This window comes from Stegostoma tigrinum, chromosome 6 (genome assembly GCF_030684315.1).
Source record: "Stegostoma tigrinum isolate sSteTig4 chromosome 6, sSteTig4.hap1, whole genome shotgun sequence".
NCBI lineage: Eukaryota > Metazoa > Chordata > Chondrichthyes > Orectolobiformes > Stegostomatidae > Stegostoma > Stegostoma tigrinum.
Genome location: NC_081359.1, coordinates 18574891 through 18598943, shown reverse-complemented (window position 1 = coordinate 18598943; position 24053 = coordinate 18574891). Strand labels below are relative to the sequence as shown.

The window sequence follows — 24053 nt, the reverse complement described above, 5'->3', positions numbered from 1 at the left end:
CCCCACTGCAATCCTTCATCATTGTGCCACTTGGATTACTACTTAATATGGTTAATTTTAAAAAAGACATGGAAACTAGTGTTCATATTTATCAAATGCTCGCCATTGACAATGGATTGCAGAAAGTTCCTGACTAAGTTGTTAGTTTGGATTTCTAATGCAGAACAATTTGGATATGTAAATGTTCAGTCTTAAATCCAGAGGTTTAATGGTGATTCAGCAACCGTAACAAAGCCAACTGATCATAATCATGTAAAGTTAATACAGAATTAAAGTGAAAGCTGCAAATTCGTAATCTGCATTTCAGGGGTCTTCTTTGTGTTGTGTTTAAGACTGCGTGTTTCTGTCATTGCAATACAGAACTAAACCTAGCAGTATTTGTTGGCTTGTTATACTGACCTACCCTCTTCCCCTCTGCTATGTCTTTCAACTAACTTTGTGCTCAACCTGCTAATTCCCTACCTTTTGTTGAAGTGAGTGGAAGCTTTGCCCAACTGTCGTGACTTCAATTCGGGCCACTGTTCTTGCCTAAACTGCTGCTTTCTGAAACATGGGAAAGGTATGCTATCGTGATTTGGCTAGATTTGTCTTTTTTCTTTTTTTAAACTTGGGTGGTAGCTGCTGCTATTATGCTTGCTTTGTTCATGTATTATTCTGTAACTATGTGAATAATGAGCGTAGCTATATGTCATGTTGAACTAGCAGGAAGTGATCAACGTACCAAAATAATTGCTTCTCTCGTATCTGCCAGTAGAAGCTTAAAGCTTTGAGGCCACTGTATGAAATTACAATCTGACCATGAGCATTAACATTTTGTGTTCTTTTTAAAAATGTTTTTGAATAAGAGAGTTTTACCTATCACCTGGAGTGATTTTCAAAGTACCGGAGAAATGTAAACTCTGAAAGTACCAACATTATTCTTATTTATGAAGTGCCTGGCATGCATATTGACCACAACGGTTTAATTGCTAATTTGTTGTTATACTTTTCTAGAAATGTTTGCAGTTCAAGTTTAAGATTTTTGTATTTTATGAAGAGTTTAAGAGTTTGCATTGTAATAAAATAGGAAAATGTACATTATTTTGTCTATGTAAATGACTATAATGCAAGAAAATTATTGCATTCTTTTAGGAGTTAAAAGGAATTAATTAGAACCCCTCTAATTCTAAATAATTGGCAATGCTAGAGTGATTTTATTCTAGAATTGCAGGCATTGAATATCTAATTGAAAGAATTTTGTCATTTAAAAAAAATGTTGGGTTAGAAACTTAGAAACAAGGAACCAGATAAGCTATTCAACCCTTTCAGCCTGCCCTGCTATTCAATAGGATCATTACTGATTCTCTGTCTCTGTTATATTCACTCTGTTTCCTTACCCTTTTAATGCCATTATAATCTAAACATTTATTAATCTCTTTTTCTTGAATGTTTTCAGTGATTTGGCCTCCACAGCTGCCTTTTGGTATAGAATTCCACAGGTTCTCCACCCTTTGAGTGAAGGAATCTGACCTCATCTCAGTCTGAGACCGTGTCCACTGATCTAGGCTTCTCACCCAAGTATAGTATCCTGCTTCTAGTCTGTACAGCCCCATTAGAATTTTATACATTTCAGTCAGATCCCCTCTCATCCTTTCAAACTATAGTGAATACAGACCCAGTCAAACCATTCTGTCTGAAAAGAACAGTCCTGCCATCCCTACATTCAGCTTAATGAGCCTTGACGAAAACTTTGGTAGGCATAATATTTTTTGCTTCAATCAGTCTCTGCTGTTTACTCTAACTTTTTGTTATGCAAAATATTTTTGCTGTTTCAGAATTTATCTTCAATACTAGTCCAACTCTAGCTGTGATAATTTCCTTTTCCTTTTGTGATACTGGTGTGTATCTCATGGCACACCTCTGATTGTGTTTTTTTTAATTTATTCTTTCGTGGATTATGAACATTGCTGGGAAGATCAGCATATTTTGCTCATCCCTAATTGCCCTTAAACCGATTTTGGCTTGCTCTGTCATTTCAGATCAGATAAGAATATCAAATTTGCTTCCCAAACAGACAATAGTGAACCTGATAGGATTTAAACAGCATGAATAGTTTTGTGGCCACCATAACTCTGCTCCCCCCAACCCCATCTTGGTATTCCACCCCCCCCCCCCCCCCCCGAACAATATGGGGAGTAGCAAGAAAGTTGGAAGAATATGCCAAAATTTAAAATATTGCAAACTGAACATAAAGGAATATTTTTCAGTTTCCCCTTAAAGTTTGAATGTCGGTTTGAAAACTTGCTATTTAATCACGAATACCTTGTTTCCATGTATTTGCATCTCATTATTAGCCCAATTCACCTCATTTACAGAGATATTGGGAACTGCAGATGCTGGAGAACCCGAGATAACAAAGTGTGGAGCTGGATGAACACAGCAGGCCTTTTCTGATGAAGGGTCTAGGCCCGAAACGTCAGCTTTTGTGCTCCTAAGATGCCGCTTGGCCAGCTGTGTTCATCCAGCTCCACACTTTGTTATCATATCTCATTTACATGCCACTTCCAATTATCCCCTCCTTCCTGAAAATCCTACATGGCACTAATTCCTAACATGCAGGTCAGAACAGTTACTTGGTGGTAGCTGTTTGTTCTCTAGGCCTTCATTCAACTCAATCTTTATCACAACAACTTGGCATGCTCCGTGGAGACCTTTCAACTCCACCCTTTTTCCATGCACATCGGTATAAGCAAATCACTTTGGAGCTCAGGGTGATGCACATCTTATTGCTCTTAACTTCATTACTTAGCACTCATTTGCTTTGTGCTTACTAGGAGGCTACCAGTCTCCTGAGGTTTTATTGCTTCTCAGTGCAGAAGCTCTTTAATGCTAATTTACAGGCTTTGGCTTGTATCACTATTTAGCACAGGGAGACCCAAGCAGCTTGTCACTGTTTGGAGAGCTTAACAGTGAAGGAGTGGGAATGTCACTGAATGGCATGTGCCTTACTACGTCAGTGCCGCACTTACAATGTTTGCTGCATAAGCTGCTGGCATACAGACTGTTTGTGCTTCAACCAAATAGCTATGTCTGAATGTTAATGGTGACCGTCCTTTGTGAAGTGGAGAAACTGGTCAGTAATGAGGTTTTACCGCAGTCAGTCAGGGGGTCCATCTGAAACCAGTCCAGGAGTAGCCACAATCAGTCAGGGGCTTGGTCCTACAGATGCTGAGGATCCTTGTCTTTGCAGTCCAGCTTAGGGCCATGTTTAACCTGACAGGTGCGCCATGGATTACTGGTACATCAACTGGGGCACTGTGGGGAAAATCAGTCCTGGGACTATGCAGGCATTATTCCCAGTACTGGGTCCTCAACTGGACTTGTCCTCGCAAGTCAGCCTACATGTATCGGGTCATGGTTATTCCTGGGGGCTTAGGCATTAATGATTAAAGGGTTTAAACGGGGACATTTGTGGAGTTCTGCAGAAAATGAGTCTGAGAACGGGGTTTGTTGGAACTGGGCTGCTGTAGCAATGATTACAGAGAAAGGAAACAGTTCAAAGATATAGAAGGGTCGTATCTCTCAGAGCATCAGAAAGGATGGGGAGCTTTTGGAGGGGGTGGGTAGAGAGTTCACAAGTCTCTATTGCTATAGCCTTTGCATGGCCAACAAAGACATGACAATTCACAAAGTCAAGGGCCATGGGGGCAAATTGGGAATGTTAATGGTCATGTAAACAGGAGGAATGAGGGAGGCTGAGGGGTCATTGGAGCAAAGGAATGGTAGCAACAAAGGGAATGTGAAGGTGGTTGGAAGTGGTGATTCATGCTGCATCCTGCAAGTCACTCCCAAGGGCAGAATCTTGTCATCTTCAATCCAAAGTCAATTAAACAATAATAATATTAAATGGTTGCCACCGCGAAGAATGGACAGAGTAAGTTGCTGTTTTTCTCTTCGTGGATGTTGGCAGGTCGCATGCAGAATAAAATTGTTTGAATTTGAAGACCTGCCAGGAACAGGTGTATTACACAAACATTCACAGGTCATTCATTGTCCAAGAATGAATATTTTAAATTGACTTCAAGCAGTCATGGCCATTACATTGTTCACATCAATTGGTTCCTTGTTATGTCAGCAGAAGAAATGTAATACGGTGTCATCTTGTAAATTTCAGCCAGACATGACATTTCTGAAACATATTCTATACGTGACTCTGGAAGATGATGTTTTGCAGCTTCCGCACTTCACTGTGTATGCAAGGACATGGTTTGTTCTGTTCAACTATGCCTTTTTCATCGCGTTAGTGTACTACATGCCTCAGACCTCTTTATCGAAGTATGACATTCAAAGTTTTCTTGGCATACCATGTTGGGGTATAACATGACACTTCATTAGGATTTGACTTGAGGAATAGGAGTACCGTTAATGAAGGGGGGTTCTCTTTGACACCCTCCATGGATTATCATCTTACACATCTGACGTGGACATCACATGGCTAGAGTAGTGTTGTTTCAAATGTGAAGGTGAAGGCGAAAGCAATTTCAATGTTGTTAGCAAGATTAGCAACTTTCAGCAGTTTCTGTGCAGCCTCCAAAGGACAAAGTAGCAGATGAAAATCCCTCACGAAGAGTGAGGAGAATGATGCAACCTACATTTACAGGCCTTGTTATCAATTATTACAACTCTGAGACCCAATGCAACCTCAAATTAAGTGTATCCCAGGCCATCATCACTGAAATGTCATCTGCAATGTCAGGGCTTGTGCTCGGAAGGACTCAGTGTCCATCTCCATCCCAATGTCCTGAATATTTATTCTGGCACTCTATTCAAAAAAAGCAATTGGGGATCTGTGTTTCATTCCCCAATCCTTGATCCAGAATATAACTAATGCCGTCTCCTCCACATTATACCTGTTCATATCATTTGCCTATGATGACAAGCAGCTCAGGCAATGGGATTCTTCAATATCACTGGCTTGCCCCTAGTATAGGGTGCTGTAGACTGCACTCACATTCTTCTGAGAGTGCCTTATCATCACCAGCCTGCAGAAATGCGACAACAAAAGATTTAACACGATCAAAGTTCAAATTATATGTGACCTTTGCCAGACATTGTAAGTCTGTGTCATATCCTGGGAGCTGCCATGATAAAAAAATTAGCAACTTCACAAGTTTCTTCCTCCTTCCAAGGTTCTCGGGCCATACATGATGGTTGCTAGGAGACACTGGCTAGCCCCTCGAAATATGGCTGATGAGACCTTTATAAAACGCTCAGAATGACACAGTAGTGATTTAAAATGTTGTTTGTGCTCTGCCAGGGCCACAGTAGAACAGGCCAGATGAGGTTTTTATGTCAGGACCCTTCCAACAGAGTCTTGCAGCATGGCCCAGAAAAAATATGTTGCATCATTGTGGCGTGCAGTGTCCTTCACAACTGGAGCTAATAAAGGGTTAATGTCTTGGACAGATGGGAAATGTGGGACCAAAAGTCATCTTCTCATGAGGATCAGAACACTGACGGGGAGAGACATTCAAAGACAACATGATAGTGTGATACAATGTCAAGTGTGAGAAGCCACAAAGAACCCAACTGAAACCCACATGGGGTGAGAAACCTCTGATTTATGCAAAGGGCATGTGGACCTGTTTACTTTTGCAGTACTTGATCTATTTGTGCGCTTTATATCTGCGGATGATCCCACTTTCTAGCATGTACACGTTACAGACCCTGTTTGTCCTTGAGAGAGAAAGCAGCAGTCACTGAGATTGGCATGAACATTGTTTTGGTTTACAATTTTTAACAGTTCAGTCAGCATATGATAGCAAGAGTGTTGTGCATTGATACTTCTCATAATAGGCAACAGATTAAGAGCAATCCTGAGGTATACTGTTCTGACTGTAGCAACATCAATTAGCCTTCAATATTTCAGAGTGCACATAGACTACCAACAGACCCTGAAATGCTTTAGTATCCTGTGTGACAACATTTAACCTGAGAGAAGTGCTTTGTGCACAATTTCTCAAGAAACCATTATACTATGAACGAGAAATGGACAAGCAAACTGTCTGTTTGCACTGGCTCTCCACATTAAGAATCCACTTAATGCCACTCTCCTGCACATTCTGTCTTTTCGGATAAGCCCAATTCCTGTTTGCTAAAGTTGAACCTGCCTCTCGATGCTTTTTCCACTGTACATTCCAGACCCTAACTACTTGTTACTGAGAGAGAGTTTCCTAGTTTGCTTTTACTTCATTTACCAATCACTTTAAATCTGTGCCTCCTTATTCTTCACTCCTTCATGATTATGACAGCAGCTCCTTGTCGACTGTCCTGATCCCTCATGATTTTGAATACTGCTATGAAATCTCCTCCCAGCCTTCTTTTCTTCAAGGAAAGCTTTTCTAAGCCATTTTCATTATTCATTTCAGGGATGAGGAATTTCATTTTTTGAGATTTTTTTCTGGAGTCCTCCCAATTACTTCACACCCTTTCCAAAGTATATTACCCAGAACTGGATGCAGTATTGTAGCTGAGGTCAAACCAGTATCTTTTACAAGTTCAATGTAATCTCCTTGTTCTTCTACCTTCTGCCCCAATTAATAAAGCCCAGGCTTTTCCATATTAACCATGCTGTCAACCTTTCCTGCTGCTTACAATGACTTGTGTACATATGCGCAGAACCCTCTGCATCTGCATCTCTTTAGAATTGTTCCCTTTGTATTGTCTCTCCATGTTCTTCCTACCAAAATGAATAATTTCACATTTCTTTGTATTGAACTTTGCTACATGTCCTTTTGGAGGTATAAGTTATCATTCTCACAGCTCACCATGCTACCAAATTTCATATTGTCTACAAGATTTTAGATTGTGTCTGTATACTAAAATCTGGGTCATTAACACATATTGGGTAAGGAAAGAGTCCCAAAACACTCTGTTTTTCCCCTGGGGAACTTCACGATAAACCTTCCTCCAGTACAAAAATCATCCTTTAACCACTGTTTCCTGTCAATAGTTAATTCTGTCCTTGTTCCTTTTGGCCTTTTTATTCACTCAGCCTTAACCTTGCTTACCATTCTGTTGTGTGGTATTGTATCAGACATCTTATAGAAATCAACATGCACCACATTGACATTACCCTCATGAGCCCTCTGTTGCATAGATTAACCAACTTAAAGCTGGTCTGGTAGCATTTGTGAAGAAAAATCAGAGTTAATGTTTCAGGTTTGACCCTTCCTCAAAACTAGTAGCTGGGAAAATGTTGATTTATATGCAGGAGAAGGTAGGGGTAAGGGGTGTAAAGAGTAAATGATAGGTGGGGATTAAGCCCAAAGAGAGAGAGAAGAAACAAAATTCCTTGTAATTGCCAATTAAAACAGATTCCAAGTGTATTTCCTTGGGGCTAGTGTTGTTCTGATTAGTTTTACAATTCTCTTGCCGATTCATAGAATAATCCTGGAATCAACTATTTTCACGTGATGATTTGTTCCTCTATTACAATAACCATAGATGGGTAACTATGAAAAGCAAAAGTTTAACTCTGACATGATGTGTGGTGATTAACTTGGTTTCCATAGACAAATATATGTCTTCAGTGTTACACTGTTGGACTAGTTCTGGATAGCATTGTGTTTTATTTCTACAGATATGTGCCTTCCATGACTTCACCAACTGAAAAACCACTTTGGAGCTGAATTTTTTTTTTCAGACTAACTTTTTATGGGCCAAGTAATCAAAAGTAACCTCTTGCACTTTTAAAAAAAAAATTGTAACATCTAATGTTTAAATAAATTCATAATAACGTAGGCCATAGCAAATTGGGTTTTCCATTATATTTGTTTATCATGTGCCTTAAAAGAACTTCAAGTTACTAGAAAACAAATACTACAATGTTTCCTTTGACGATTCTTATCAAAATCAGTTGTGTGCCAGCAAATAGTTTAAAAAGGAACTAGATAACTGTCTGGCTGGTGATGGATTTCAGGGTATAAGGAGTTCTTAACATGCTGCTGATTGTGTTGGTTACTCTTTAGGAAGAATTCAGAGTATAAAAACACTATAAAATAACAAGAAATAGGAGCTGGATCAGACCATTCTGACCCTTAAACCTCTACCTTTCCATTCAACAAAGTCGTGGCTGATGTGCACCAGATCTCATTTGCTGTCTTATGCCAGCTCATCCTACCCATAAATTTCCTAGTATTTCAAAACTCTTACCGACTTCCTGTTTAAATACTGTCAGAGATCTAGATTCCACAACTGTGTGATAGAGAATTCTATTCACAGTCCTCTGAGAGAAGAAATTTAATCATATCTTGAGTTATAAATGGGTGTCCCTTTTTCTTCTCTATAACTAGAATCGCAGAATTGTTACATTGCAGGAGGAGGCCATTCGGCCCATTGTGCCTGCTGTTTTATTACCTATGTCCCCTGCTTCCTACTAGTAGAAACATATTCTCAACATTTACTCTGTCAAGCCCCTCCGATTACCCCTTGGTCTTCTAAACTCTACTGAATAAAGGGCTAACCTGTTTAGCCATTCTTGGTAAGCCCACCTCTGTCACAGGAATCCGCCTATTGAAAGTCTTTCAAATTGTGTTCAATGCCAGTACATCCTTTCTTGAATAGGGAATGTCTGCATACGTATACAGACAAGAACTTACGATAAGGATTTGAGTATTATGCAATTTTATCCAGTTGCTTTTTCGATTTTGCAAAATAGGATGGATCGTTAGGCCACAAAGTCAGAAAGTCAATCTCTTGGGTAAACCTATGCAAGGAACATCGTTTCTTTTTAAAAGGATTTTAATTATATCACATCAACTTGTATTTGTATCACACAGTTGGAAGTTGTAAAACGGCTTAATACACTTGCCAGGAGTATTATTATGTCTTGATATTAAGTAATATAAAGGGGTATTAGAAATATCATCAGAAGCTTGATCAAAAAGTGATTTTAAGGCGCATCAAAATGCGGAGAACAAGAGATTTAGAAAGCAAATTCTGGAGTTTAGGGCCAAAGCACCAGAAATCATGGGGGTGTAAGGAGGAACAATTTAAAATTGGGGCTGCACAGGACTCCATAATTGGAGTATTGCAGAGACCTTCGAGTGTTATCAGGCTGCATAAGTCTAGTCAACATTTGAGTGACGGAGTCATGATTTAAAGGTAGTCTTCAGCTGAAATGGAATTAGAAAGAGGGGAGCAGTTGGACTAGTCTGTGCAGGTGTAATTCACTTCACATCTCAGTTTCTGTACTTATTTTTATTTCCATTATGAATTCCTGAGTCCCTTTTAATGATGAAAGCTGCTGAATGTCATCTATTAACATGGAAATGTTGTATTTAATCCCCACATCCAATCACTGATGCAGATTTTGAACAGCTGGGGCCCAGACACTGATCCTTACAGTATCCACTCGTCACAGCCTGCCAAGCTGAAAAGGAATCAATTATCTATATTGCGTTTTCATTCTATTAACCAGTTCTCAATCCATGCCTTATTCTCATGTGTTCCAATTTTGTTTACCAACCTTTTTGTGTGGAATCTTGCCAGATTTTCTCTATATTGCTAGTTTTATCTTCAAAAGTACTCCCAACAGGCTTGTCAAGCGTAATTGCCCTTTCATAAATCCATTTTGATTCTGCCTAATCCAGCAATTATTTTCTCAGCATCCTGTTATTCTCCTTTATTATGGATTCCTGCATTCCCTTAGAACTGATGTTGGGCTAACTCACCTGTAGAGCTCATTTTCCCCAATCCTTTCTTTCTTAAATATGGGGTTACGTGGCCAACTTCCAAACTGCAAGAACCATTTCAGCGTCTATAGTAGGTTGAAATCTTTCAACCAATGCACCTTTGAATACTCAGATTTGGACCATATGTTCCAGGGTATTTATCACCTTTTAAGTCCCATTATTTTATCTAGTGCTACAGTTTTTAAACTAACGTTTATGTCTTGCAATTTCCTCACTTGCACAAAATGGTTGTACATGTAGTGCTATCCTGTGTCTCCATTTGGTAACTGTATTTTTTTACCCAACCACATTGTATCAGCTCTTCACCTCAGAATAAACACATTTTAAGCTGAGTTTCCAGAGGCCAGCACATGAAAACAGCGAGGCCTCGTGTTCTGCAGCCTGGCAGGCACAGACTCAGTGACAAAGACTATATATTGATTACTTTTAAAAATACTTTTTATTTTTATTCTTATTCTGGACTTGGAGTAACTTGTGTACTTTTTAAAACTTTGTATTCCTATGCTGGACGTTTTCCCACTCTTTCAATTCTGTAACAAACACTTGAGGTACCCTTTACCAAAGGTGGTGCTGAAGAGGTGACATTACAGACTTTTCACTGCACTCTTGAGAGTACATGACAATTCGATTCTATTCTACAAAGCTGAAAATGTTACAGCATTAATTATAAAAAATATGAGCATTTATTAACTCAAGCATGCTGTAAGGTACAGTAACTATACTGACACAAACATACTTTTTTTAAAAATGAAAAAGAACAAGCCTTGTTTGTTGCAATGTTGGTAATGTTGCAAAAAGTACATTAGGCAATTAAAAACAGATCAGCTAATAACATATGACCTGAAATTGTATTCCTACAAAAACAAAAATAACATTAAATCAAAATTGTGAAATAAACATACATCTTGCTGACGCTCTTCCTGAACACCTGATTTCTAGTTTCACTGATCTAAAACTGTTGAAATTAAAAGAATGTAGCATTTGAGTTGAAGCAAATATGGAAGTATGCCTTTCTCTTTAAGGGTTTATAAAATACCTGAAAATGATTCAAAACAGTTTTATCTCTTAACTCATCTGTCATGGTCAAAAGAATTACATCATCAGTCATCATTTGAAGGAGTCCCTTCAGACAAATGCCATGATATTATAATAAAAGTGAATGCTGAAAATCTGAAACAAATTAAAAGTTGTTGGAGAAATGCAACAGGTCTGGCCGTGTCCGTGGAGAAAAATTTAGTTAACGTTTTGCGAGCAGACACCTATCTTCACCTTGCAGTTAATGAAGAAGGGTCACTCGACTTGAAACACTAACTGTGCTTTCTCTGAACAGATGCTGCTAGACCTGCCGAGTTTCTCCTCCAGCTTGTTTTTGTGCCATGACATTATGCCTTGGCTGTCTCCGCAGAGTCCAAAATCTTGCAAGTGCTGTAATGTTCTGACCTAAATTTATCCATTATCAACACCACTGAGAGAGACAACTGGAATGATTATCGACCTTGCTATTAAGGCTACCTTGCTGTGTGTAAGTTGCCTGCCATGTTTACCTATTTAAAACATGGAACTGCACAAAAAATACTTCATTGGCTATGAATCATTTAAAAGAAACCTCTAAGAACATTAATGCATGTTCTTTTAATGACACTGAGTTTCTGTCCAACGCAACAAGTTAGAAGGAACCCCTTCTGTGGCAAGATGAAAATGAACCGAAAAGAAGGATATAATAAACCAGTTTCCTTTGAGGAAGCTATGACTCAAGTAGTGATCATGAAAACCTTTCAGAAGCTGCTTGAGATTAGATCTTTGTTTCAAGCAACACAGACCTATCTCTGAAATTACTGCTTGGGGTTACCTTATCAGTAGGCATGTACATGGTACTCCTGAGCATAAAACTGTACTTTAGCTTACATGCTATATATCTCAACTGCAGTGTAATGCAAAACAGACTGGATCTTGAGGAGTGTGCAGACCAGAAAATCAACCAAGTTGTCCAAAGTTGTAGGTTAACACACACATTGTCAAATTTTCATAGTGCTTTTAAATTGGTGCCCTCCTTGCTGTAGAACCCTGATTCTAAAATAGAAGGCAGGAAGAAGCTAGAACCATAAAAGGGTTTGATCAAGTCCTGAGTTGGGATTGAGGGAAGGAAATTGTCTGGAATCTATACTCTGGATTTGGAATTTTGTATTTCTCTTGGAAGATTAGAAAGTTGGAAGTACAACCAAGTGTCTCTATATTCTGCAGAAGAACTTGTGTAATACGATCTGTCACTGAAATAGTAGCAAACTCCCCTCAAGAATTGGATTTTCATTCGCCATCATGAAGAGTGAATTGACAGAAGGTGCTCCAATTATTGCATTATTGTCTTGCAATCTGCAGAGCCATCTTAAATCTATTAATTGAAAGTTTTCTTTTAATATATTCTTGAGATGCTGGTATCACCGACAAAGCCACTTTTTGTTTTATATTTTCAAAGCAATCTGTTCAGATATATTATCACAGACCTCTGGAGTGGGTGGGACTTTGTTGCATTCCCCTAATTGCCCTTGAGGTGATGCCTTCTTTAGCTGTTGCAGTGTGCATCATGGTCTGTTAAGAGTCTGCTGCAGTGTCCCAGGTTTGCAGTAAGGCAAAAGACACCAGACATCCTTCCTTAAAATGAACTGTTGGGCTTTTATGACAGTCCAGTAATTTTGTGATCCAGGACTAAATTAGGTTTTCTCTCCCCAACCCCCCAAAAAAAAGCTCCTCTTAGGATTTCAACTTGTGACTTTGGATTATTAATGCAGGCTTTACGTAACTAATCCAGTAACATTACCACTATTCTGTGTGCCCATTAAGTCACATCTTGCCTAATTTTGAATTCATATTCCATATCTTGGAGTTAGTCTCCATCCCAAGGTCAGTGGATGTGGTTCTTTGGAACTATGGTGATTGTGGGGTGAAGAACAAATTGGACTAACTTTCCTCTACGATGACAGCAAAGTCCATTTCTTATTTTTGTGGTGTGCCAAATGCATGCCTAAATATTTAACTTTATGACAGTTTTCTTTGGCAGATGTGCATGATTCAGAACTGACTAAATTTGTGGTAAATGAGTTTGGCTTATGGTGACTGAAACACTTAGCTTAATTCAGATCATGATGAAAGCTACTTCCATTGAATAATTTAGGTATTTGATTTTGGACCTGTGGAGCTGGAATTCCACCATCAGCTGAGTGCGTTTGCAAAGTGTAACTGAATAAATTAACCCTTTCCCCACCCTCCAGGTTTTCATTAGAAGTACCATGAATTGCATTGGTTCAAGACCAGTAAGACCGCGAGGAACTTTCAGCATTGACCTTGACATTGTAATGCAGTTTAAATTACAGTCGGAAATACAGCAGCATAGGCTGAATGGTCCCATTTTATTTCTGTCAAGCTCATTTTCCTCCTCTGGTGACAGATCTGTGCTTTCACTTTTCACTGTGTTTAAACACCTTGGTTCCACAACCTCCATTGCCGATTATTACAAAAAGAAATGTCAGTTTCAACTTTCAGACTCCCAGCCTCAACAGTTTTTTGGGGGGAAAGTTCCAGACTTCTGCTTTTTATTTTGTGAAGAAATGCTTCCTGACAAGAACCCTTGAATATCTTGGCACTAATTTCAGTGTTCTGCTCCATTGTTTTGGACTCTGCCACTGGAAGAAATCATTTCTGTCACCTAATAAGATCTATTGATCATCATTGACCCCTCAATTAGGTCAGCTCTTAATCTTTTATACTGGAGAGAATACGAGTCAGAGCTGGTCCTCATAATTTTTTAATGGCTGCTTTGTGCCCATCTAACAAGAGGCTGAACCATTGATTGTTAGTTATTTGTTGACCATCCATTAAGAACTTTCAAAAGTGTTAGGACTGGGTGAGTTTTCTTAAACCCAGGTAAGTTATTAATTGTTGGTAGCCAGCCTGACTCAAAAATAAAACCTGCAGTGGTAGACCACTTGTCGCGATTCTTGACTGTAGAGACTAGCTCTGGCATGGATGAAATAATTCTAGTTGAACATGTGTGAGGTAATTAACGAAACCATACTGCTAAACTGTACACCATTGATGGTTACATTCCTACTACATGTGTATGAACTTGAGGCTCCTCAACTCTTTGCAGCTGTACTTCCTAAACTTTGATAAGGGGAAGGTAGTATATTACTGTCAGACATATGGATTCTGTGCTTTTTTTTGAATTATCAGTCATAAGTATCCATGCAACTCAATTAAGATGACCTAACCGAAAACCTAGTGTAGCAATTTTTCAGAATCCAGTGTACTGGAGGTTTGAATCATTTAGCTGAAACACTCAGGAAGCAAATAATATTCTTTCTTTACTTGCTGCTATGCTAAATCTGCATTATTAAGTTAGTCCTGGTATGACTTAGCAGAACGTCTTAATTTGTGCAACTGTCAAAATTGTTTTAGTCCCTATTTGAGCATTTGAATTAATGCATTCACAGTCCTCCAGTTGGAGATTGAGACTGCAATTCTGTATAATTTTAATATTCAGTAGTTTCGAAATTTCTGGTGATAGGAAAGTATTTTTATGCAATACTTGCCTGTGTGGTTTCCGTAGCAACCTGCATGTTTACTTGAAGTGATCAGGACTATTTATTGTTATCTTTTAAAGGCTGTTTGAAGTCAATGCAAATATTTGCACAGCTACATGATGTTAAACCTTGCTAAATTATTTTTCTTTTAAATATCTCTCAGGTCATACTGAAATAGTGAACCAGAAGCAGCTGAATGCTCAAGACATCTCTATGGAAACTCATGAACAGGCTTATTGTAAATACTACCCTCTTCCCTCCCCACCTGCATCTATATTAGGCTTACCACAGCCAGCATGCTAACCAAATTGAGAAAATCTATTTAGATTAAGCAAGAATACAAAATCATGACAGGAAATGCATCATAAATTTATGGATGTAGATGTGTTCAGACACATTAATATTCATATATACTGTAAATAACCCTAGCACTATAACAAATGTTACAATCAAAGAAAATAGTATATCTGCTTTCTGATGTCTCATTTTGTGGAGATGTTTCACCATTACATTCTATAAAGAGTGTGATATGGTTATATTGTTAATCTGTTATGAGATCATTGTATACAAAAAAGACAGCACCTGCATGGTTGGAAGAATCCTCACACATTAGAGACAATAATGCCCCGTAAAAAATGGATTCCATTTTGAAAATTAGTGTACAAAATGAGTTTCTAATTTTTCAGTAGCAACCTAATCAAATCAGTGGGGAAAAAAATGATTGAGCGATCAACACTTTTTTTAAACAGAACAAACATGAGCAGTGACTTTTAATAAACAACAATAATATTTCTAAGTGAACACAATGGGTGTAAACTTCATATTAATCTGAAACATTGCACAGACGTAATTTGACTTATCAAGGTTTGTTGTCTTTGGATTGTTTATGCCTTTGTTGCCCGACAAGCAAAACAGAAAGGATTTCCTTCTTCCCAACGTAATGCAGTAAGGTTGAATTGTTTATTTCTACATTGGCATCAGAAGATGGAGGATCCTTTAGTTTGTAAAGGCAACTTATTTCCAAGTATGATGAATTACATCTAACTCTGAAATCAAGTTCTTGACACTGATCGTTATGAAAGAGAATTAGAAATGTGGAACTGCAGAGAATGTAGCTTGCTACAAAGTCAGACAAGATTACTTGCGGATACAAAGTTTGTCTGTTTTACTGCAGCTACAGTTCTGCTTGCTCAAGGTGTCCACTGTGTTAAAAAGATTCTTCTGACTCTGAAAGGTGCACCATATTATAAATTCATTTATAATCCAGAACATGATATATGTAACAGTGCCTAAAAAAAAGAGGGACAATTATTCACGATTATGTGCGAAGTGTAAGTTGTACCAAAACACTGTTTTGTGTGTTTTCTCATGTTAGTAAAGCAGACAATTTAGCTGGCAAAATTTGATGAAAATCTAGGTGGAGTATATGATGAGAGGAAAAATTAACTTTTTTAAAAAGAAATATTCTTTTTGTAACAAAAAGGCTCTTCCCAAATAAAATTGCACCCTAATTTCACTATTGACGTTTTACCGGCGACAGTGCAAAGGTGGGGGCTGGTAATTTTATTTTTTCTTTAAGCCAAATTATATCCTAAGACTGTAAATCTTACCAAAATTATTGTCTTTGTTTTACAAGTCACAGTAATCCAATAGTGACTCTAATATAAAGTTTAGAAGAGACATCAGATACAACAGAGCAAAATTAGTCTGTAATGTCTAAAAATTAAATGCAGAAAATACACAACGACTGTAGTATATGTTTGAATTCTGTCATTAAGTTTATTTTAGTGCCAGTACAGCAATCACCACAATAAAGTCAGCATGCAGCAGATACAAAAATAAAAATAAGAGCTTTTTTATATTTTTAATTCTACCTTATATTTAAAGAATTATTGTTTCAAGACTTAGTAAACATTTTAGCTAGATCCATCCAGCGTAATGATTAGAGATTAATAGCTTGATCAAAATCCTTACTGTGTTGAAAGTATATACCATTTTCATAATAGCTTTATCTTTTTATAATATTGGTTTTCTGATAGGTATGTTTATGATTTTGTAATAGAACTGGTCCTAAAGATAATGTGTAGTCTTGTTTTTCTTCCATTGTTAAACTTTTCTCTTATTGAGGGTTAGTAGTCAGTTTTTAATCCTATACTTATATAGACATGGAGTTCAATTAATACAAGTCAACTGAAATTATGGTAATACAGTGATAAGATACACCATTAACATATCGGAAATTATATCACAATGAGACTTTCAAACGCCAACACACATGCCCATTGTGATTAGTTCGATAGCTGTTACGTCATAATAAATTTCTTGGGTGTGTGTTTATTTTTGAAGCTCTGTTTCTGTTTTCCAAGCATACTTATTCAACAATATTATGTTTTATCTATAATGCAGCAGCACAGTACTTTTCATCAAAGTTATGATGTAATAGCAATAATTTCTGCTATGAAATAGTGTACTTGGCTTAAAAGTTTGTTGCACTATAGTGAAAATGGCTCACTTTTTGGCCACAGCACTTATCCAGCGCACTTAGTTTTTTGTAAGGCTTCATAATCCATCTCATAACAAATTTTATTGTCTAATTAGAATTTTACATTGTATAAGTTGAACTTAATTTGAAATGATTGTATGTCACAATAAAAGCATGAACTTTGAATAACATTATAGTTTTTTTTGGTTTTAAGAATAGATGAATTTGTATGTTTTTACATCAGTTTTCCAACTGACAACATGGGCCATTTGACCTGCAGACATTGGCTTTGTGACATCTGTGTACTGTCGGATGGTAAAATATTGATACTGTTTGAATATTTTCAAAAAGGTGCATCCAAGGAACATTTTGCTTTAGTGTTCTCAAAACCAAAAGGGTTTGTTGTTTCTGAAGTGTTATGACTGTCTCAGTTAGCATGCAGCTAAAATATTTGATCCTGGTGATGTACAAATATGGATAACATATCTTGTTGCACTTATGTACATAGTAAATATGTAATAAAGCTGTCTTTATATTGTAAAATGAGCAGCAGAGGTTTTTAAATAAAAACTAAATACTCTGTTCAAAGCGTTCTCATGAGAGAGGCAGTTGTGTGTGAATTGTAACTGTTTACTGAAATATAATATATTTCCTATTGGAATACTTAGCAGTTAACACTTAAACTGTATTTTTAAAAGCTATATATGAAAATTGTATGCTGCAATTTCTGTTCAGAAATGAACTCTCAAGCCTCCATTGGGGTGTACTAACAATATTTAATCTCTCATGCTTGTAGCTTTGAGCAAAAATAAAATATTCAAACCATATCATAAAAGCTTGACAGTCAAACAGCATCCCTCCCTGGAACAGAACATTTTAGCCAAACTAAAAGCAATTTGTGTCCCCTTTTAACTCTACCTTATTTGCAACTTACTGGATTGTAATATCAAAAATTATCTAATGCCACACTAAAGATTCATGGATGTTTGTAATCAATATTATGTAATTTCTCTGTTTATTTCACTGATCATAAAATGATCCATAGTGTGTTAGGTTGGAAATAATCACTTAAGCTCTTTTGGCAAATGCCTGGCAAGTGTTCAGATCAGTACTTCACAAAACCAATTTGAACTGTACTTGTGACTCCAGCCAAATAACTTCTCTCGCCGTGATGTTTGAATCTTAGCAGTTGAAGAATGTAATAGCTGCACACTCACAGGCTGCAGTCTGCGAGCACACAGGCATATATGGAGCACAGTGATAATTGTGCCACAGGCTTTAGTAATCTGTCACTTTGCAATGAAATTATTTGTCTGTATACAACTTGTCCATTTCTCGGATGTACCAGACTGACTGACTGACTTTTCACTGTAATACTGCCAGATTATCCTGTTTATGCTTCAGTTATGTCATATATTGAATGAGATTCACTGTTATGTTTTTGAAAATACATCTATTTGTTTTATGACCATTGAGGGGAAAATAAAGAATTATTTGGGGAAAAAAAAGTGTTATTTCTGAATTGTTGGTAATCCATCTATACACATGTAGGTTCCTGTGTATATATTCTAGAATAATTCCAATCCTATAGAAAATAAGAGTAGACCACACAGCCCCTTTTAGACCTGTTTCACCATTCGGTACAATCTTGGCTGACTGTGTAACTCAGTACCCTGTCCTTGATTTTTGCCTCGTACCCTTTAGTCTGAAAAACGGCATCTAACTGCTGCTTGAAAGCATTCAATGTTTTGGCCTCAACCGCTTGCTGGAGGAAGACATTTCTTCTCATCAGTCCTAAATGGCCTACCCTGTTTCCTTAGCATGTTCTGGATTCCCCAGTCGTCAGGAACATCCTTCTTGCATTTACTCTGTCAAGTTCTGTTAGAATTTTGAGATCCCTCCCCCTTATTCTTCTAAACTCCAGTGAATTTAGACCTAACTGATCCAATAATTCTTCATACACTGGACCTGCCATCCCTGGAATCAGTCTGGTCAAACTTCTTTGCAGTCTGTCTGTGGCAGAACATCCATCCTCAGATAAGGAAATCAAAACTACACACCCCACTCCCAGTACCATCGCACCAAGGCCCTGTACGTTGCAGCAAGACATCCCTGCTCCTGTACTCAGATAAAACTCACTACGAAGGCTAATGTGACATTTGCCATCTTTGCTGCCTGCTGCACCTGCATGCTTTCAGTGACAAGTGGACGAGGACATCCAGATAATTTTTACACCTCCAACTTCCCCAATCTTTCACCATTCAGACAAATAATCTGCCTTTGGTTTTTTTTCTTCCAAAGTGAACAACCTCACTTTTATCCATACTATACTTCACCTGCCATGCATTGCTCCAAAGTCAAAGAAAAATGGAGGTTTTTGAGTCCCACTCCAAAGATTTCAGCACAAAATCCATGCTGATATTTCCAGAATAACTTCTAAGTATTGTCAGAGAGTACTGTCTTTTGACTAAGACATTAAACTGTTCCCACAGGGGGTTGTAAAAGATCCCAAGATAACATTTGACAAGGATTACAGTCCCTGATGTTTTAGCCAATGTTAATGTTTATGGTTATACAGTACTTGGGAGCGCAGAGCTAGTTGCTATGTGGAGCAATAAATGACATAGGTTCTTAGGAGAAGCCAGATAATTCACAAAGGAGAAAGAAATTCAAAGATGTTGATCGGGTGAGATGAAAGATGGAGCAGGGAGGGTTGCTTCGAATGAGACTAATTGGGCCAAATAATCTGTTTCTAAGCTGTAAATTGATAGTGTGTAACATCAGTTGAACTGTAAAACGTGGAAATAAATTAGCTTTTATACTTGTATTTAAGTTGTGCTTTTCATTGTTAATTCTAAAATAAGACATCTACCTCACATAGTTTTAGCATTGACAGTCTGAGCTTATCCTCTGGGCCACCTAGTGTGAATGGTGAAGGAAGAATAGATAAAAGGCCAACATGTTTGCCCATTCTACAAGGCACAGGTTCCAATTATAAAACTCTTTAGGTGCTGTAAGAGGTCCTAGGCACTTCCGAGGAGCAGTGTCAAACAGAAGCTGATGCTAAACCTTGAAAGAAGATTTAAGTCAAAGGTTGATCTTGCAGGAAGGGGAAGGGCTAGAGGTTTCAGGAGGGAATTGTAGAATTTCAGCCCTAAACAGCTACAGCAATAATCACTGATAATGGGAAGGTAGAAATTGTTAAATACACAAAAAGGGTGGGTGATTGTGTCTACAATCAGTCCCAATCACTCTCAGACTAGAAGCAATGAGCATGATGAAAGATTTGTGTTTACCTTACATTTTCAACAACCTTAAGGTATCTCAATGTATTTTACAACCAGTTAAGTACTTTTGACGTGGGATCACTGTTAGCAACATTTTTGTCATTTATATTTTGAAAAACAGGTTAGTAAGTACAGGAAACAAAAATTGCTGAAGAAACTCAGCAGATCTGGCAGCATCTGTCAAGAGAAAGCAATGTTAATGTTTCAAGTTCATTGACCTTTCAGAAGTGAAGAAGGGTCACTGGACTTGAAACGTTAGCAATGCTTTCTCTCTACAGATGCTGCCCGATCTGCTGAGTTTCTCCAGCGATTTTTGTTTTTATTTCAGATTCCCAATGTCTTGCCACCAGAATTCAACAATCCCACTGCTATCTCCGAATAACATCAGCTCTCAGGAGGCAGGGTTTCTGACACTTAGGTCTTCAATCATGGGATGACCCAACAGTGGCCATTTAAGGACGTTCCATCAGGCAACCTCCTAGGAACTGATGAGATTTTCCCCATTGGTTCTCTGACCATGGAGCAAGACTTGGCTCGGATTGAACATATAACATTAGAGTGCAGTACAGGCCCTTTGGCCCTCGATGGTTTCTCGGGTTGGCACAACAATGTGAAGCCCATCTAACCTACACTATTCCATTATCGTCCATATGTTTATCCAACAACCATTAAAGTTGTCAAGTCTACTACTGTTGTAAGCAGGACATTCCACGTCCTTACTACTCTGAGTAAAGAAACCACCTATGACATCTGTCCTGTATCTATCACCCCTTAATTTAAAGCTATGTCTCCTCGTGCTAGCTATCACCATCTGAGGGAAAAGGCTCTCATTGTCCACCCTATCTAATCCTCTGATCAGCGTGTATGTCTCTATTAGGTCACCTCTTAACCTTCTCTCAAACGAAAACAGCCTCAAGTCCCTCACCCTTTCCTCATAAGACCTTCCCTCCATACCAGGCAACATCCTGGTAAATCTCCTCTGCACCCTTTCCAATGCTTGCACATCCTTCCAATAATGTGGCGATCAGAACTGTACACAATACTCCAAGTGCAGCCGCACCAGAGTTTTGTACAGCTGCAACATGACCTCCTGGCTCAGAAACTCAATCCCTCTATTAATAAAACATAACACACCGTACACCTTCTTAACAGCCCTATCAACCTAGGTGGCAACTTTCAGGGATCTATGCACATGGACCCCGAGATCTCTCTGCTCTTCCATACCACCAAGAATCTTACCATCAGCCCAGTACTCTGTATTCCTGTTACTCTTTCCAAAGTGAATCACCTCACACTTTTCCACATTAAACTCCATTTGCCACTCTCAGCCCAGCTCTGCATCTTATCTATGTCCCTCTGTAACCTGCAACATCCTTCCGTGCTATCCACAACTCCACCAACTTTATTGTCATCGACAAATTTACTAACCCATCCTTCTACGCCCTCATCCAGGTCATTTATAAAAATGACAAACAGCAGTGGCCCCAAAACAGATCCTTATGGTACACCACTAGTAACTGAACTCCAGGATGAACATTTCCCATCAACTACCACCCTCTGTCTTCTTTCGCCTAGCCAATTTCTGATCCAAACCACTAAACTACCCTCAATCCCATGCCTCCGAATTTTCTGCAATAGCCTACTGTGGGGAACCTTATCAAAGACTTTACTGAAATCCAGATACACCACATCAACCACTTTACCCTCATCCACCTGTTTAGTCACATTCTCAAAGATCTCAATAAGGTTTGTGAGGCACAACCTACCCTTCACAAAACCGTGTTGACTATCCCTAATCAAATTATTCCTTTCTAGTTTATTATAAGTCCTCTCTCTTATAATCCTTTCCAACACTTTACCCGCAATCGAAGTGAGGCTCACTGGTATATAATTACCAGGGTTGGTCTACTCCCCTTCTTGAACAAGGGGATGACATTTGCTATCCTCCAGTCTTCTGGCACTATTCCTGTAGACAATGATGACATAAAGATCAAAGCCAAAGGCTCTGCAATCTCCTCCCTAGGCTTCCCAGAGAATCCATGGATAAATCCCATCCAGCCCAGGGGTCTTATCTATTTCACACTTGCAGAATTGCTAACACTTCCTCCTTATGAACCTCAATCCCGTCTAGTCTAATAGCCTGTATCTCAGCATTCTTCTTGACAACATTGTCTTTTCAATGTGTGAACACTGATGAAAAATATTCATTTAGCGCCTCTCCTATCTCTTCGAACTCCATGCACTACTTCCCACTACTGTCCTTGACTGGCCCTAATCTTACTCTAGTCATTCTTTTATTCCTGACATACCCATAGAAAGCTTTAGGGTTTTCCTTGATCCTACCTGCGAAAGACTGCTCATGTCCACTCCTGGCTCTTCTTAGCTCTCTCTTTAGGTCCTTCCTGGCTAACTTGTAACTCTCTAGTACCCTAACTGAGCCTTCCCACATCATCTTTACATAAGCCTTCTTCTTCTTCTTGACAAGAGATTCAACTTCTTTCATAAACTACGGTTCCCTCACTTGACCACTTCCTCCCTACCTGACTGGTACATACTTATCAAGGACACGCAGTAGCAGTTCCTCGCACAAGCTCCACATTTCAATTGAGCCCAGCCCCTGCAGTTTCCTTACCCATCCTATGCATCCTAAATCTTGCCTACTTGCTTCATAATTGCCTTTCCCCCAGCTATAACTCATGCCCTGTGGTACATCATTATCCCTTTCCATCGCTAAAGTAAATGTAACCGAATTGTGATCACTATCACCAAAGTGCTCACCTACCTCCAAATCTAACACCTGGCCTGGTTCATTACCCAGTACCAAATCCAATGTGGCCTTGCCACTTGTTGGCCTGTCCACATATTGTGTCAGGAAACCCTCCAGCACACATTGGACAAAAACTGACCCATCTAAAGTACTCAAACTATAGTGTTTTCAGTCAATATTTGGAAAGTTAAAGTCTCCCATAACAACTACCCTGTTACTTTCACTCCTATCCAGAATCATCTTTGCTATTCTTTCCTCTACATCTCTGGAATTTTTCGGAGGCCTACAGAAAACTCCCAACAGGGTGACCTTTCCTGTGTCTAACCTCAGCCCATACTACCTCAGTAGACGAGTCCTCATCAAACGTCCTTTCTACCGTAATACTGTCCTTGACTAACAATGCCACACCTCCCCCTCTTTTACCACCTTCCCTGATCCTTCTGAAACATCTAAACACCGGAACTTGCAACAACTATTCCTGTCCCTGCCCTATCCATGTCTCTAAAATGGCCACAACATCAAAGTCCCAGGTACCAATCCATGATGCAAGTTCACCCACCTTATTCCGTATGCTCCTGGCGTTGAAGTAGACACACTTCAAACCACCTTCCTGCCTGCCGGTACACTCCTGCAACCTTGAACCCTTATTCATTACCTCACTACTCTCAATCTCCTGTACACTGGAGCTACAATTCAGGTTCCCATCCCCCTGCTGAATTAGTTTAAACCCTCCCAAAGAGCATTAGCAAATTCCACACCATGCCCCCCCCGCCCCAGCCGAGGGTATTGGTACCCCTCTGGTTCAGGTGTAGACCATCCTGTTTGTAGAGATCCCACCTACCCGAGAATGAGCCCCAATTATCCAGGTTATCTGAATCCCTCCCTCCTGCGCCATTCCTGTAGCTACATGTTCAACTACTCTCGCTCCCTATTCCTCGCCTCGCTAGCACATGGCATGGGTAACAAACCAGAGACTGCAATGAGCTTTGCTGGAAAATAATTGTTTCAAAGTCAGCTTTAATTCAATTAATTTCACCACATAAAAGATTTACTTGCTGAAAAAAATACACATTTGGTGGAAGCTTTTCCTTTTATACTCCAGGACAATTGGCAAGAAATACCAACATAAAGGCAAAACAGTGTGTATTCTGGAGAGTGCTGACTGATCGCCAGTGGACTGTGATTAATAGTGACATTGGCATGGAG

At 38.8% G+C, this 24053-nt stretch overlaps 1 protein-coding gene and 1 long non-coding RNA gene across 11 annotated transcripts in view; one reads left to right on the top strand and one right to left on the bottom strand.

Moving 5' to 3' along the window:
* Nucleotides 1–18301, top strand: part of mbnl2 (muscleblind-like splicing regulator 2) — a 119288-nt gene extending 100987 nt beyond the window's left edge. For 7 of the 10 annotated variants that reach the window (XM_048532506.2, XM_048532505.2, XM_048532498.2 and 4 more), the window contains one exon: nt 14475–18301. In XM_048532506.2, coding sequence (XP_048388463.1) covers nt 14475–14614 — 140 coding nt within the window. In that variant the 3' untranslated portion in view covers nt 14615–18301. Of the gene's footprint in view, nt 1–474; nt 560–14474 lie in introns of all 10 variants that reach the window. The other 3 variants (XM_048532502.2, XM_048532504.2, XR_009445822.1) reach the window with 2 other exon arrangements.
* LOC132209760 (uncharacterized) overlaps nt 1–24053 on the bottom strand; it is a 47157-nt gene that overhangs the window by 17903 nt on the left and 5201 nt on the right. The gene's annotated exons all lie outside the window — the stretch shown is intronic.